Source organism: Musa acuminata, chromosome BXJ2-9 (assembly GCF_036884655.1).
Source record: "Musa acuminata AAA Group cultivar baxijiao chromosome BXJ2-9, Cavendish_Baxijiao_AAA, whole genome shotgun sequence".
Lineage (NCBI taxonomy): Eukaryota > Viridiplantae > Streptophyta > Magnoliopsida > Zingiberales > Musaceae > Musa > Musa acuminata.
In genome coordinates this window covers 12,895,163-12,912,589 of record NC_088346.1, presented here as the reverse complement: position 1 = coordinate 12,912,589, position 17,427 = coordinate 12,895,163, and the positions used below count along the sequence as shown (strand labels likewise).

The 17,427-nt window shown below is 35.7% G+C and overlaps 3 protein-coding genes across 5 annotated transcripts; 1 reads left to right on the top strand and 2 right to left on the bottom strand.

The window, feature by feature from the left end:
• Positions 1 to 3,937: 3,937 nt before the first annotated feature.
• LOC103998189 (uncharacterized) lies at positions 3,938 to 4,657 on the top strand. 2 transcript variants are annotated; one of them, XM_009419589.3, is made up of 3 exons: positions 3,938 to 4,067; positions 4,186 to 4,241; positions 4,358 to 4,657. In XM_009419589.3, exons 1-3 carry the CDS (start codon positions 3,983 to 3,985, stop codon positions 4,484 to 4,486), a joined length of 270 nt encoding a protein of 89 aa, XP_009417864.2. In that variant the 5' UTR covers positions 3,938 to 3,982; the 3' UTR covers positions 4,487 to 4,657. The 2 variants fall into 2 exon arrangements, with proteins under 2 accessions (XP_009417864.2, XP_064981934.1); XM_065125862.1 differs by having other exon boundaries at positions 3,947 to 4,067; positions 4,189 to 4,241.
• On the bottom strand, positions 4,010 to 8,007 carry LOC103998188 (alkylated DNA repair protein ALKBH6 homolog). 2 transcript variants are annotated; one of them, XM_018831198.2, is made up of 7 exons: positions 7,780 to 8,007; positions 7,623 to 7,683; positions 7,480 to 7,518; positions 6,401 to 6,513; positions 6,047 to 6,314; positions 5,902 to 5,948; positions 4,010 to 4,144 (listed from the first exon to the last, which is right to left on the bottom strand). In XM_018831198.2, exons 1-7 carry the CDS (start codon positions 7,906 to 7,908, stop codon positions 4,088 to 4,090), a joined length of 714 nt encoding a protein of 237 aa, XP_018686743.2. In that variant the 5' UTR covers positions 7,909 to 8,007; the 3' UTR covers positions 4,010 to 4,087. The 2 variants fall into 2 exon arrangements, with proteins under 2 accessions (XP_018686743.2, XP_009417863.2); XM_009419588.3 differs by lacking the exon at positions 4,010 to 4,144 and adding an exon at positions 5,398 to 5,707.
• A 4,190-nt stretch (positions 8,008 to 12,197) lies between these two features.
• Positions 12,198 to 14,048, bottom strand: LOC103998190 (transcription factor MYB60-like). Its single transcript, XM_009419591.2, has 3 exons — positions 13,692 to 14,048; positions 13,209 to 13,338; positions 12,198 to 13,082 (listed from the first exon to the last, which is right to left on the bottom strand). Exons 1-3 carry the CDS (start codon positions 13,822 to 13,824, stop codon positions 12,413 to 12,415), a joined length of 933 nt encoding a protein of 310 aa, XP_009417866.2. The 5' UTR covers positions 13,825 to 14,048; the 3' UTR covers positions 12,198 to 12,412.
• Positions 14,049 to 17,427: the final 3,379 nt, after the last annotated feature.

Sequence of the window (17,427 nt, the reverse complement as noted above, 5' to 3'; positions counted from 1 at the left end):
GCCCTCCCGCTGCTCGCGCCTCCCACTCCCTTTCCCTTCCCCGCTGCCGCTGCCGCCACTCGTCGCTGCTTCCTCGTTTCTCCGTCGGGCTATACTCTTAATATTAAGTTTATTTAAATTTTGAAATGATTAATTTTAAATACTGTTAATAGATTAATAATATATTATTTTGATTTTAATGTTGTTAATTTTTATTTATTTGAAATTATTGTTAGGTTTCAACATAAATGGTAAGTGTATAGAGCAACTCAATAGAGTCTCCAATGGTATCAAAAAAGGATCCTACATGGAAGTATAATTATTTGAAGGATCCGAAAGATCATAATGCAGTGACTTGCATATTCTGCGATAAGACTACCAGAGGTGGTATTTTTTATGCAAAACAACATCTAGTAGGAAATTTCAAGAATGCAGCAGCTTGCAAAAAATATCCACTTGAGGTAAAAGAAGAGTTGTTGAGTTATATGAATGAAAAGAAGACATAAAAGAATGAATCTTACGGGAATTTACTAGAAGACAATGTTGAATATCTCAAGGATGAAGAAGAAGATTATTCTATGAGTATTAACCCAAGTGAAAAAAGAGTATACGACAAAAAGGGAAAAGAAGTTATGAGTACTAAGAAAGGTAAAAAAGGACCGATGGATCTATATATGCTTCAAGGATCCCAGAAACAACAAGGGCAAGCAGGAGGCTCAAAATTTAGACAAACAAATATAAGTGATGCTTGTGATAAAGAAATAAGAGGAAGAACAATTCAGCACATTGCTCGCTTCTTCTATCAGGCTGGTCTTCCCCTTAGTACAACTCGTTTAGACAGTTTTAAGGATATGATTGAAGCTATTGGAAGATATGGTGCAGGATTAAAACCTCCAAGTTATTATGAGATGCGAGTTCCATTGCTACAAATAACTTACTAAAGGGTCATAAAGAATCATGGGCAACACAGTTGCTTTATTATATCAGATGTTTGGACTGACAAGAGGCGCAGGAGTATAATTAATTTTATAATTAATTATTCTTTAGGGACTATGTTTATGAAGTCAATTGATATTTCATCTTTTGTAAAATCTAGATACAAGATATATGATTTACTTGACAACTTCGTGGAAGAAATTGGAGAACAAAATATCGTTCAAATCATAACCGACAATGGAAGCAACTATGTTTTAGCTGGTAATATTCATCTTTTGATTTTGTTAATTATTTTATCTTCAATTAAGTGTGTTAAACTCTTAAGTCTTATTATTTTTATTATCCTTTGTCTCAGGTAAATTGCTTGAATAAAAAAGACAATACTTGTATTGGACTCCATGTGCAGCACATTGTATTGATTTAATATTAAAGGATATTGGAAAGATCTTACAAAACAAGAAAACCTTAGAAAAGGCAATTTTTGTTGTTGGATTTCTTTATAATCACATTGGGGCTTTGAATATGATGAGAGAATTTACAGGGAATAAAAAATTAGTGAGACATGGTGTCACCCGATTTGCTACTTCATTCTTGATATTACAGAGCGTGCATTGTCAAAAACATACTCTAAGAAATATGTTTACCTCAGAAAAATGAGTGACAAGTAAATGGGCAAAAGAAGCAAAAGGCAAGAGGGCTACTGATATCATCTTAATGCCATCCTTTTGGAATCATGTAGTTTATATATTAAAGGTAATGAGCCCTCTTGTTCAAGTCATTCGGTTGGTGGATAATGAAAATAAGCCTGCAATGAGATATATTTATGAGGTTATGGATAGAGCAAAGGAGACGATTAAAATATCTTTTAATGAAAATAAGAAAAATATGAGAAATTTTTTATAATCATTGATGAAAGATGGAATTGTCAACTTCATCGTCCCTTACATACAACAACAGGATATTATTTGAACCCTGAATTCTTTTATAAGATTAAATCTGTTGGATTTGATGCAGAAGTTTTGGGTGGGTTATATCAGTGCGTTGTAAGATTAGTTCCCAGCCTTGAGGTTCAAGATAAGATTATTCATGAATTATCTTTATATAAAAATGCTGAAGGTCTTTTTGAAATTCCAATTGTCGTTCGATCTAGGACAACTATCTCTCCAGGTATTAATAATTTGATATAATTAATTTCATATATATTATGTTACTATGTTATTGCTAATAATAACATAAATTTTGCAGCTGAATGGTGGAGTTTATTTGGAAATTCTACCCTGAACTTACAGAAATTTGCTATCAAAGTACTTAGTTTAACATGTAGTACTTCGGGTTGTGAGCGAAACTGAAGTGTCTTTGAGCATGTAAGTATTACTAAATATTTTTGTTTTAATTAATTTATTTATTTAGATATATATATTAATATATTTTTAAATTATATGACATGACATATTCACTCGAAGAGAAGAAATCGGTTAGAATATCAACGATTGCACGATCTTGCTTACATAAAGTATAATTAAGACTCATGATTTGAAAAATAGATTTAATTCAATCTCATTGCAAGATATTGATGATTCAAATAAGTGATTAGTAGGAGAAATGGGTGCTAACTTGCAAGATGCTAAAGACGAGCTTGTATTCGAAGATGATAGATTGACATAGGGAGATGTGACAAGAGCTTCATGTGCTGGAGAATTACAAACATATACAAGACAGATGTCAAAGAGAAAAATAAGTGCAAAAGCATCAAGCTCGACTCTTGCTATTGTTGAAGACATAGAGAATAAAACATATCTTGATGAAGAGGAAGGAATCGAAGGACAAGAGGAAGAAGACGAATTCAACGAAGATGATTTGTGTGAAAATGACGATAATATTGATTATGATGAATGACTTTGATGTAAAACTTTATTGTTTTGAATTTTGAAACTTAATGTGATATTGTGATTTTGTATCTTAGATTTTCTTAATTTAATAACATATTTTTATTTAAAATTTTAAATAATTATATTTATTAATTATATTATATATTTTTATATTTTAGCGTCTCGTTTCGTTCGGACGAGCGCCTAACGCATCAGGCGTTTTTTTTTTACCTTGACGCCTTTTGGCATCTAGCGCTTTTTAAATCACTGATCTCAATAAAGTTTTATCATCGCTAGTCATTATCACTGCAGACATTTATCATCATCATCAAACTAATCTTAAGAACTTAATCACTTGCCCACCAAGAGTGCTAATAATAAACACTGACATCATGAGATTTTCTTGGGAGAAGTTTCTACACAGAACAACCACTTGTTTGATAGGTTTCCATCAACCTTCTACTGGAGCACACCATCCTTTGTGGTGGACCTCATTTCCATCAAGATTGCGGCCACTGCTTTTGCTTTATGTGGGTGGACTGTTTGCTGCAACAGTCATACCAAACATTTGGCACCGAGAGAGTCTACTAATGATGTCCAACAAAGATCCTGGAACAGTAAATGTGTGTGCATGTATAGTAGTACTCCTGGATCCAGGGCAATTTGGAAATGCAGCATGGATTCATAGTGGTTGATCACATTGACTGACGATCACATATTTTTCTCTCGATCGTTTCTGATATGGATATTATTTTTGATTAATCAGGATTTAACATGTAAAGTCTAATCAATGTTTTCTGGATATATCTTATCAGCATAGCACTCAAGAAGAATATTCCTTCATTAAATTTACGGTGAAACTGACACTACATATGGTGACTTCTCTAGCTATGTCTTAAGGTTAAGCTTAAGGTATTTTTCTGACCATATCAGTTTATTGGAATACATTTCCTCATCAATCTTGGTTGTAGAAATGTTTACAGGAAGAATCAGGAAAAAAGCCATTCACATGTGGGGGGAGGAAAGGCATGTACAAAAGTTAGGAAGATAGGAACACAATCTCTTTATAGTTGAATAATAGAAGAGAAGTTGACTATGTGATGTTGACTATGGCTTTTTGCACTATATAATCTGCAGCAAAGAAAGCCAAGATTGTATTGAGAGTACTGACCTGAAACAGGAGGAAGCCTCTTGCCAACATGGATCAGAGGAAACCTGCGATTTGTCTCTGCACACTCTTGTGCTTCTCATGGATTCTCTCTTTGGTTGCAGTTCCTCTTCCTGGTAATGTTTGCCATAACTTTTTATGCTTCTTTTCTTCCCCCGAATGAGAAGATTTGCTGTAGAGTTTTTTGGCATCTCTGTGTAGTGATATGAACAACAATTTCCTCTTTATTTCCAGCAGGAAAACTTGATTTAAGGAACCAAAAAATATCAGTAATGAAAGTGGCAGGTCAGGTAAGTTGCAAGCATGCACAGACCTTCCAAATCCCGAGTTTTTCACTAGTTATAAATCTAACTTCCCATCATGTTATCTAGATAGTACTAAAATCTGATGAAGTTTTTTGATGCAGGTGATCACTAGAAAGATACTGATCAATGAGAAAGCTATTGCGGATCGGAGAATGGACATTGAACTCAATGACTACCCAGTATCAGGTGCAAACAACCGCCATGATCCCAAGAGTCCTGGAAAACCCTAGCTTTCAATCCATCGAAGCTTTTGTAGCAATACCAGCCATTATACTCTAGCAAGCAGAATCCTGCAAGATCTTTGTAGAAGTATTTATTGTCCTGAATCTACCTGTACCAGATCAGTATCTAGCTTTTGTAGAACTATTAAAGAGAAAACAAGAACAGTAGCTTCTAGTCGATTGCAGACATCTCAATTCAGATTAGTAAAGCACCAACTTGATTGAACTGATGATTATGATCACCAACTCTGAAACTTGAAGTCAAAATCATAATCAAAATATATTGTCATCTTTTGATAACTACTGAAGTGGAGTACATTTGAGAGTTGTCGGCAGCAGTGTCCATAATACCTAAAGGTGATAATGATTGAACTGCAGATATCGATACTACTTAGTAAACAACTTCTAAGTGGATGCAAATAGTGATGGATATGATCGTGATAACCATATTTGGCATCACCAGTCAAAAGTGTGGATTGAAGATAAAGAAGACACAATTCAGTGTCGGCATATCCGTGTTACAGTTGAATGATGAACAAGCTAACTTAGTGACATCAACAGATTTCATCAAATAGAGTCTTGAAAGAGAAGTGAGAAGAAAGGAAGGAATAAGAGAGAGCACTTGAGTAGGCCAGTGTAGCATATGGCAGTTAACATAGGGTAGCTTACAAGGTACAAGTTTCTTATGTTACTCCATAAATTTTTACGGTGGTTCACCAGTAATTACCCCTTGGATTAAGCAACAATCCAGATGCGTATCTGTATAATTTGGAGAACAATAGAAAGTTCACTAGTAATTACCCCTTAAGTTAAGTATGGACCTTTTACCACGAATTACAATAGAAAGCAAAACAGATCCTAAACACAATCTTACCTAAAATTTATAACAGTTTGAACCAAGTTTGATGCACGCAAAGAGCTAGTACAAAAAATTGCTTCAGATTCACATATCATGTTAAAAATAATAATGATTCATGCATGTATAGTTAATTCGAAATTACACATGTAAAAGTGATCGATAACTTTTTCTTTTAACTGAATTCACTAGAACTTGAACAGGTTTTTGTGAACTTTTAGCACCAAGCGGCATGTTAATGAGACTCTGGTTGAAGTTCTTTGGAAGAAGTTATTTTGTCCAATGTCTTGAGTGACATCTGAAGTTACAGCATGCAGGGAACCGCGAGGATACTCTAGCTCCTTTAGTTTAATAACTTCTGAAATGTTCACTACCTGGACAAATAATGGATACAAGGAAGAAAAACCTGAGCAATATTATAGGTCAGATTTTGAGTTTAGCAGTAGCTATTGTGCCAGTATTGTCCTTTATTAAAGACAGTGATTGAAGATTGTGACCACAGATATTAGAAAACTACTAATCATGGTAAGAACTAAGAAGCCATCCAGCTTTATAAAATAACTCTTACCTTATCTAAACTAAGTGACTCAGAATCTTCTATCCCGTGAAGATAATCTGAATTGTACAATGGAAACAAAGAAAAAAAATGAAGATATAGCAGAGAAACTTTCAACAAACAAAACTAAGACCATAAAGAGGAGTTGATGTTTCACCTGTATAGGCTTGATCTTTGAATATCAATAAACTGCAGGGCATCAACAGAACAGAAAATTGATGGTGTTCATCTTTTGGGCTGCCTGTTGATTCAGTGGATGGACTATCGATCTGACCACTAACTGCTTCATAGAGAGTTGAATCCTCATTTTCCACTGGCATTTCAAATTCTTTTGATCTCGGGTGGGGAGTAAAATCAATTGTAATAGGTGATTCAAGAGATAAAATTGCAACAACAGGAAAGTATGCAGGACCATCTTGGTGTGGCTGAATGAAAAATAGATGCAAATGTTCCCAATAAGAGCTTTATGGAAATAATTGGCATCATAAGAAAGAATGCAATAAAAACCAACCATGATCCCTTGATCTGGAAGATATTCATTAATAAGCACATGGTTGATGGGCGATGGAAACAACCCTGTCTGTTGACCTATTCTCTGGGTTATCTTGGTGAGCCAAGATGGCACTGCAAAAGCAAAGGTTAAAGAATGTTTAGAATTACATTGAGAACTTCTCTGAAACAACCAACGTTCCGAGAATGGTACACTGGCACTAACACAGTTACACTGTGGCTAAATCTGTATTGCAACATTTAACAAGATGAAAGTTTTGCTGAATTTGGTTTCATTGAAAACTAAGCAGCCAGGGGTTACAACCAGCAGATATTTTATCGAGAAAGAATATTGATAAAATTGAAACAAGAAACTGGCTGACCTAAAATCATTTAGAAGATTAATGTATTGTCCATATGAACTAACCAGCCAATGCAAAGTATGAGATAATCCATTTTCTCCTGATCTTGTACCAAACTTTTTTCGTTTTGTTCATTAAAAATCTTATCTGGCCATGAATGTCATCACTTCAATTGACTAGCTCATGACTGAACGTAAACCGAATAATAAAGTCAGAGCTACCTCTATGGTTAGATCATCGATTTAGAAGTTATTCTTTCCGGTTACTTCAAATGCTAGATGTCATCCTAGAATATAATAAAGCAAATTGGTAAGCTAAGCAACCCCCAATCCTTACGACGAAGCATAATATCCAATTGGCTCACAACTGTTGATAGATAGTATTGCCAGGGTCGAATTAACAATGGCTACAGAGATTCCATAAGTTGTTTGGTGCACTAGCTACCATGTTGAGGAACATCAGGATTTATTTCTCATGTAACTATGAATTAAAGATTCAAACCGTCATATGGTATGATGCTTCATTTCTGGGACAATTCCACAAGCAGCTTGTGCACGAATATCCACGCTACTAGAAACCAGATTCCCCTGTTCTGAGTTCAAGTTCTCAAGAAAAATAAACAAACAGACAACAAATAACAAGCTAAAACAACTAGAAATTACGGACTTGATGACATTATATCTGAACGCACAGATGCAAAAGAGCCATAAAAGTGTAAAGGCAAATGTTCTTCACTCACAAGCTTGCGGTAGCAGACCTTTCTCATGCACCACCCCGCCTACCAACATCAGGAAAAAAACAACACAAAGCAATAAGCAAAAGTATCATACACATCACGCGATGCTGGTTCTACACACAGCTAAAGCAAGAGCAACGGATCACCCCAGTTCTGCAATCTCCTGTTCTTCAAAGATTTCCATCTGGATGCAGGCACCTCGTAGATCTACAGATGGAATCCCCCCGTCAAAATCAGTAACCCTAGAAAACAAATGCCATCTTGTTCGTAGAAAATACTGATTTTGATGTGTAGTAGTAGTACGTGGCGGAGGAGCTGCGATTGCTCGGATTCGGTAATGAAGTTGGGGATGTAGATGACGGTACGCAAGGAGCCAACGACGTAATCTTTCACTTGCAATCCCTTCTCGCCTTTGCTTTCTTCCTCCTCCATCTTCCTTGCTTCGATTTGACCACCCCAAGAAGAGAGAGGAGACTCCTCTTAAATACTCTGTTGGCGCAGGTGGTGGTTCATGGACGGGTGCATCAAGATTCACGAGAGTATGATCACGTTACAAAGATGGGATGCGTAGTCTTGTCATTTAGATATTTCATCTCATCCCTCATTTAAATAGAAAATATTTAATAGTATTAATAGACTATATATATATATATATGTATATATATATATATATGTATATATATATATATATATGTATATATATATATATATATATATGTATATGTATAGTAATATCGAGATGTAAATTCAAAATTTCTTCTCAATATTCTTGAATATGATTAATTTTTTAATAGGACCCCAAAAATAAAATAAAATAATTCCACTCAAAAATAGTGTAGCTTAGGTTTTTTTAAAAAAATTATACCTTAAAAACTTCAGAATATAATATCATTTAAATGGTCTTTCTCCCACAGGACAGTAAATTCATCTTAAATTGGGTGAAATAAAAAAATATATACAATTTTCTATTTTTTATAGGACTAAGATAAATGAAAAATACTTATTTTAAAGCCTTAAGAATATAAAAATTATCATTTAAGCATCGGTAAGTTATTTAAAAGGTATGAGATGTGAGTTCATATCTCGTATCTCATAAGCAATTAAGCATTTAATCGTTTAAATATAATTTCATATCTTTTTGTTTTTTGAAAACTTATGAATGAGTTTATACCATTCTTGGATCCTCAAAAATAGTATAATTCAGATCCCAAAAAAAAATTATGCCCATAAGACTTTAGAAAATCATATGTGAGTTCAAGACCTCATTCAAAAATAATAAAACATAAAATCCTTTTTTTTTATCCTCAAAACTTCTAAGAATCTATTATAATAATATTCAAGTAGTTTTGGCCCAAAGGGGTTGTAAATTCGCCTATCCTATTATTTTTTTTTTAAAAGGGTATAATTTTAAGGTTTCAATGGCTAAAATAAATAGAAAAAAAATCCCTATTTGAAAGGTTTAAAAATAGAAAAAAAAATTATTTATAAGGTTTTATATAAATTCGAGAATTTATAAAATTAATATTGAACATTTATTAATTTATTTAATAACTTTATTGTTATTTATTTAAAATGTATAAATAATATTATCATATTATTTTTTCATAATATTCTACAATATGAATAAATTTTATTTTTCATAATTTTATATATTTTATATATTTTTATATTTTAAGATTAATGTTATAATTATTTTATATTTTGCTAATATGAATGAAAATATACCAATATTATTGACTATTATTTATTTTGGACCGATATGATGTTGACTTACATTGGTCAATATCATGGTAAATTTGTATTTGAGTATGACCTTTATGGCATTTTTGGCCAACTCAAAAAGTAATGTTCGCTTAAATGGGTCAATACAATGGTAAATTTGTATTCGCGTATGACTTTTAGGGCATTTTGTCCAGCTAAAAAAGTACGGACTTTCTAAGGAATTTGTCCTATTTTAATTTTATATATATATATATATATATATAATATTATTATTATTATTTAAGTATGACATCTTTGTTTTTATTTGGATGGGTTTAGATGGGCAAACAAACATTGTATGATATCGAATGTGATGGGATCTCATCACATCATTTTTAAGCCTTTATTTAGTTTTAGAGGCCTCCAAATGTGATCTTATAGTAATGGAGTAGGAAACTTACAGTACGTTGAAAAGGAAAATTAGACTTTTTTTTTTAAGGACTCCAAAATCCATAATGAGTAATCTTTTAAAAATATTTTTTTAAAAAAAATCATTATTTTCTCATAACTCTTAAGAATGTGAAACTCCATTTAAAGAGGCTTTGTAATTAAAAAAAAAATCAAAACCTAAACATGAATTATATCACACAGCAACCACATTTCTAATTAGCAAAATCAACACCTTACCTTCATATCTTGTTTTTGTTTCTCACTTTTGATTCAATCATCCCAAGCGATCGGTCAAACGGGCTTTGATCATTTTGTTTTAATTTAAAATTATTTGTTCAAATCGGAATCGGAATCAAATATCTCACTTTCCAAGAATATAATTTCTGGCAGAATGAATTATGAATATTTCTTGTATTTTTGTTTTTAAATTATCAAAATTGAAAATGATATGATTAGGAACATAACCAAAGAGAATGACTGTGAACCGTAGGAAGAAAGTGGAGTGACAAGGCCTAGTTAATCTCTAGAATGTTAATTTATGAACCTCTAAAATGTTAAAGTATAGACCTCATTGTGTTTACATATTTTTATATAATAAGTCATGAGGATGGAATTTGATTGTTGGGCTCACTGTAAAAAAATTATCTAATAAGGATGTGAAATATTAAATCTCGATCTTTCATTGTAGATATGATATATTATCATCAGATCATGGTTTTAGGTATAAGATTTATGGAGTAATATTTTGAATTTGACAAAATATAGACCATCCAATTTTTACTTCCTATGTGTGTTCTTTATGTCCTCATGGACAACAATTGCTGCAGAAGGTAGACATGACCAACTATCTATACATGATCATTCTAGAGAAGTAAAATTTGTATGTGAGTATTCTCTAATGTGTTCATGGAATCTGGTGAGCTGTCTATACTGTTAACACAGCAGCAATGAATACCCCTCTATTCTCACGACACCAGAGATTAAATTTCCTTTAATGTTTGGATGTTACATCCGATGGAATTTGATGGATGTTGCTTTCTTTATTATGGCTCCAAGCTTGGCCTAAGATGACATCCACAAAGGCTGTTTTCCAAATCAATAGGATGATCTTGGCATTTGATTTGCTAATTAAATTGATGACCATTCATCTACTTTTCATTAATATAAATCATAATCAGCAGATCACAAGTCTCGGTACAACAATGCTCAGAGAAGAAACTCTGCAGATGAAAACATTCATATCTCTGTACTATCCCATATCTATGAGATCAAAGTAGAGATATACTGATTAGAGCCCTTTTTTTGTCCTTTCTTCCTTTTAATTTAGGGATTACTGATATTACTGATGTAGTTGAGAAAAATTCAAGACAAGCCTGAAATAAAAACCTATTGAACTTGAGGTTCTTGTGAGGCTGTACTGTTCTCAACCAGCATGGCATTATAATAAGAAACATAGACACCAATTTGCAATGTGAGGCAGGCCAGCATTGGACCACCATTGTTACAATTTGTTTGCGTTTGTCATTTGATGCAGAAAAGTGCAGCATACACAACTGTGATCAGACAAATGCTACCACCGCCATGCCTGCAACAGGGCACAAGAATCAGGAGCACCCCCACACACACCCACCCACCCACACTGGTAAAAACTCTACCTTTGCATGAGACATGCATGAAAGATTACCTTGGGTAAGGATAGTTCATAGTTTATACAGTACTATATATCTTTTCTGTGCAACAGGGTTTATATATATTTATTTTCTTAGGATGTAAACAAAAGTAGGGATTTGTACATGGATAGAAAATTCGGAGAACAGTTTATGTTAGGATCCTTCAAAGACATACACTGTCCTATGGAGAAACAATCTATTGGGTCTTCTTGATAAGAGTTTGAGCTACAGAAATAATATTTTGATCTCCTCAGATCCTATACTGTAGAGAAACAGTGCAGATGAGTTGCACCAATCAAATGTGAGATATTTATGAAGGTTGATGGTTTATGTTCTTTGATTGCTGCTGAGCCCTCATTTTTCTCCATTCTCTGCCTCGATATTGAAGCACATGAACATTAAATTCTGGTCATATCACTTTTATTATACGAATCACCACAGACCGGATGGCTCACGGGGACTACAACTCACATCTTTGGTAGTTGGTTCTCCTTCCTCAGACCCACCAATGTACTGGAAATGCTGGAGACTTAATTAGTTCTTTCTTGTACTTAATGCCTTAGGCCCATGCATGCTAAATCCTGTCTTATCTTGCTTCCCCATCTGCCGCATGCAGAATAAAGAGTGAAAATATTTGGGTTAATCAGTGCAGTTCTGGTATTAGACAACGAACAAGTCAAGAGATTAGAATATATATATATATATATATATATATATATATATATATATATATATATATTTTTTTTTTTTTTTATAAGGGATCATTTGATCGGTCAGGTGCGGTCCGTAGGTTCGTGAGGAATTATCCGTTGTATGATAGGTGTACCCGTACAGTTTTATCCTTTTCGAAGCATGAAAACTCTAAAAGATAAGTTTATGAGTCCTTGATTCTCGTAATCATCAACGAAAATGACGTTATCATATATATAGTTGATTGTTACAATAATACTATTACATGAAGAATTAAACTTCTCCTTTTGTTTACATTTGCAATACATTTATGCTTCATGCTTACAGTTTTCCTTTAGAATTGTGAGTAGAATGCAGTAATAATTCACTTGCTTTTGATTCTGGAAAGCTTGGTGGAATCATCAAGAAAGCATGGCAGAACAAAGTTAGAACATGGACAATGAGCAGCAATCAACAGGGAGATCCATCAGCTCATCCACCTGTCCCGAGGCCTCGTCGAAGAGCCATTTCTCCAACAAGGACAATGGCGGTTGGTGGTTCTCCCCACCTTGCTTGGCTTCAGCATCGCCGAAGGACGCCTTCCCCGCGGCGGTCTTCTCCCAGGAACCGCCGCTCACCTTCTCGAACGACAGCAGTGTGCCGAGGTCTTCATGCGTCATGGCCGTGCTGCATCCCTGATCACCCGCAGCTCGACTCTTCTCTCTGACCGATTCTGCTGCAGTGGCGTCATTGTTGCTGCTGTGGCTGTCATCAGCAATGGCACGCTCTTGCAGCTTCCCTTGGGTGTTCTTCTTCGAGGAACGCGTCCATCCTTCGAGAAGCCTGGAGATGTTCCCGGTGCTGCAGGCATAGATAGGGGGTGTCAGGCGCATACTGGGGAGTGGGAACGTGAGGACGGTGATGTCTTGCTTCCTCGTTTCCATGTCATAACCCTCGGGCATGTAGTCCTGACAGCTGGGGCTCGTGCCAGAAGACATGTTGTAGCCATCAGCAGCTGTGTGGGACTTCTTGATCTTCTTCTTGAGGTGTGTGTTCCAGTAGTTCTTGATATCATTGTCTGTTCTCTGGGGAAGGTAAGAAGCTATGGCTGCCCATCTAACTTGGAGATAAAACCGCAACGGAAGAAGGTTAGAGAAACCTAATTCGAAGCTTAACACGCCAATTTGATCATGAAACAGATTGCAATGTAGCAAGATTGTGGGAGAAGTTGAGGAAGATTACTTGTTTCCAAGCAAGGACTGCAGATGGATGATGATTCCCTCTTCGTGTGGAGTGAAGTTGCCACGTTTGATTCCAGGCCTGAGGTAGTTTGTCCATCTTAATCTACAGCTTTTGCTACATCTCATCAGGCCTGCAAATCTCAAGATATCATTACCCGAAAAAGAAAAGAAAAACCTGCTTTAAAAACAGATAAAAATATAGAGAAGCAAGCATTACAACAAGACCACAAGATCATTGGAGCTTGGCATTTAATTAACATTAGTATCATGAGAATAAAGCAAGATAACAAAGAGAAAAGAAGTAAATTCCTTAAAAGAAAGGCAGAGGGAGAAGGGTAGGCATTTACTTAACATTAGTATCATGAGAACAAAACAAGATAACAAAGAGAAAAGAAGAAAATTTCTTGAGAGAGAGAGAGAGAGAGAGCGAGAGCAGTGCAAAGAGAGAGATGACTTGGGAGCAGAAAAGGTATGGCAACTTCACCGGTGTTTGAAGGAACTGATCTCCAGTTTCCAGGGCCATGCTGTTGGATATAGGAGACCAAGATGATGTCCTCCTCAGGAGTCCATGGTCCTTTCTTGATGCCAACCTTGTCACAACAGGGAGGCCTCCCCATTGCTACAGCTTGATGGCTTACTACTGCCTCGATGCCTCCGCCTCTCTTCTTCCCTTTTGTTCTGTCCCCTACAGGTGTCTCATGAGCATGTGAGGCTCTTATATACACACGGAGCTCCTTTTCACCTATCTGCTCCTTTCCCTTCTCTTGCTCACATGAATCATTTGCTTCCCAGAAAAGTAGAAACCACCAGATAGCAACTATTAAGCATCGCTCTCTGTGAAGAACCCTAGCTAGAATGCTGCATACTGAACTGGAAATGGCAGCAGACGAAATAAAGAACTCATGCATATAATTCCACCAGTTGGGTAGATCGATCCTAGTGTATCTGTCACTGCAGAAAGCTATACATAGGTTCAACAACGATCACACATAGCATGATGAAACAAGGAGTACGATTGATCCTTGTCATGGGTTGGCCGATCGAGAGTTACAAGTACCATGAACACATGCAACCCTCACGTACATGCAGGATAAGTGAACAACGGAGTTGCGTCTACATAACGCAAGACATGAATAGAGTTACCCGAAGATGCATTCCATGTGCAGTCGCTTTTGCTTGTGTACAAGTGCGTACGTATGTGTGCATTTTGATGTTACTGCATCCACCCAAGAAGAAAAATGCATGGGACCTCATGGATTTGATGCATTAGCATATGAACTCAACAAGCAAAAGAAAAAAACTCCAAAGTATACTAAACGCAGATGAAATTTGGAGGTAAATTATTTCCATGCAAGATATAAAGAGAAAGATACAATTCAGATTCTCGAAATGTGATCGTTATCACAGGTTTGATCATTGTCTGTAGATGAATCACAATGTTAATTGCAGATGAATCAATTCAAAATAGACAGGCTGCTAATCCATGGCCTCTCATATTTCACCGTATGAGCTCGGAACACAGTGTAGAGATCATTGCTAGGAAACCTCATGTCACATGATGAATTCTCCCTCCGCCATCCATGGTATACATTGAAACACAAAGTCAATCGAATGTATATAAGAAAAATACGAATATACTGTAGCCATCTGAATGTACATTGATCTTGTAGTGGATCTTCCGTGCCTAATAGATGGAATCAATACAAAGCATTAAAACTTGATAATGGATTAAATAAATCAATAGCTTAAATAGGTTTTCAGCGCCAATGATCAAAAGATAGGTTCAAAGGGTACACTTATAAATTGATCAGGTAACAGTCTAAATCATTCTATCTAATCTTCTTTATGGTACATTTATGATCTCCACCTTGACCAGGTCAGTGTTGATAAACAGTCAGTTCTTTTGAAAAGGATGAATGCAATATTATCAGTTGGTGCATTCTTTTATATTCTTCAACTTAGATTTATAATCCTTCGTCAAGTAGCTATTCAGCCATTTGTGACAATTGCTAGAATTCCGGAACGTTGAACCAATCGGGAGCATATACAGGAGAAATGGAAAGACATTAATTGATGAAGGATACAACAGCATTTAAACACTTGGAGGTTCGTAGAAAACTGAATCAATCATGTGATTGAGGAAGGTCAACCATTAGGGAACACATCATGTTGAGAGGCTGAGGAGAAAATTAAAAATAAAATCCAAAGGTTGATAATTAAAAAAATCTACGAGAAAAAAAATTAATATGGTTTGACAATTCTCATCTACATCCATAAAAAAATAAATTAAATTCTTTAATATCAGTTATAATATATTTAAATTATCGTCACTTAAATATGATTCTACTTATATACCCTCTTATATAAACATCCAATACAGAGAAATTCAAGAATACCCAAGGTATTTTGTCTCTCCTCTCATCAGAATATTGAGACTCAAGATATATTTATAGGAATAAGTCATAATCATGTAATGATTCTTTTTACTTGAAATCTTAATTAAATCTAAATTCTAATGTACCAAGGAGTTTGAATTTATTAGAATTTCTCCTAAGTAATTAGAATCTTCTAAAATACTTATCAACCTTAACAATCTTTACCTTGGTAAGTATTTTTTCACTTTGTGTCTCCTTCAAAAATTAAACCATTGGTTTGAAGAATTTATCACAACTACACAAACTAAATCAGTTTATTGCCCAACACCCGATTTCAATAAACCAGTCGATGCATCCTATGTCGTTGAAATCGAATCAATATCACTACTTGATTTCAAAGAGAGACATCTCACCATCTTACTACTAGTAGGATTTTTCTCATCATAATTGTTTGTATCCTAAAATCATAAATATTATCTTTCATTTTTTTATCATAAACATAACACGTTACTAAAGATACCTACCATCCCTACATGTGTATTCTAGTTTTAGTTGTTTGAGATATTTATAGTAATTTTTTATATACGATATAACCCTAGATGCAATCTTCCTTTCATTAGGATCATGCAACCTCGAGTAACTTCTAAAACTCTACCTCCAACCTTGTAGTCACTGTAAAAATCTAAAAGACTCAAAAATATTAAATTCTTTAGTATCTTTGAAATATAAACCACATCCTTCGAAGTTTGCACCATTTCATTAAATGTCTTAATCTTTACTTTACTGACACCCATGACCCCTATCGTCAAATTATCACACAAACTCAACTTATTAGTCATCTTATCATTTAGTCAATCAACAATGCAATCCCTTTGAGTGTAAACACAGGTAATGATAGGGCATATTTTGGCCCTAGATGAATCACCAACAACATCACACACCGTCAGACACCAATGCAACGCCACACGCCATCGAAACCACGGGGTGCATGCCATGTCAAGTTCAGTACCAATACACTATGCGACTTGACCTCCCCGAGAGCTCGGGGAGGTGCCGTTTGCTCTTGGGGCAGTGTCGTCTGACGCCACTCGTGCACTCCCAAAGATGTCATCTCGTTAGAGAAGTCGTCCCGCCCCCACGAAAGTCAGCGGCCACGCCAAACCGAGGCGCAACCAACCATCGCACATAAGTATAAATACCCTTGTCCGATGCCCAGCCGAAGGGGAAAAAAAAGGAGAAGAAACACAAAAGGGCGAACTGAACTGGCTTGCTCGTCGGAGGGGCCAAAGTCGGGAAGCACCTGACGAAGGCCATTTTATAGGGAGGTGGTCACCCCCGACTGGCGGGCGTCTTCTCCCCGAAGTCATCATCTAGTGCATAGAAGAGGGTGGTCCATCGGTTCGGATCCCAACCAACGCTAGCCTGCGCCTCCCATCCCAAAGGCACGCCCACGTTGCGAAGAAAGGTTGCTAACCACCTCGGGGACAAGAGGACACATCCCGGCACAAACGACACTCAAGTCGGTAGACCTCGGAGCGCCAACCCCTAGCCACTCGCGTGGACTCAACCGACTCTGCCGGTCCAACTCTCGCCCAAGACGCTCAAGAGACGCAGCCACCTCATCATCCTATTCATTCCACCAGAAGTTCCCAACGTTAGCCCGCGGACCAAACCATATTGACTCACTAGCCACGATACTTTTGTTCCCTAACAAGTAACATAAGTAGAATATAAAAATAAACTCCTTTAGAAAAATGCATTGTTACCTTTAGAGATTGTGATGACATCTTAATCATCATTTATTAAAAGAGAACATTTATCGGTCTCTTCTTTTATGTTTTTTTT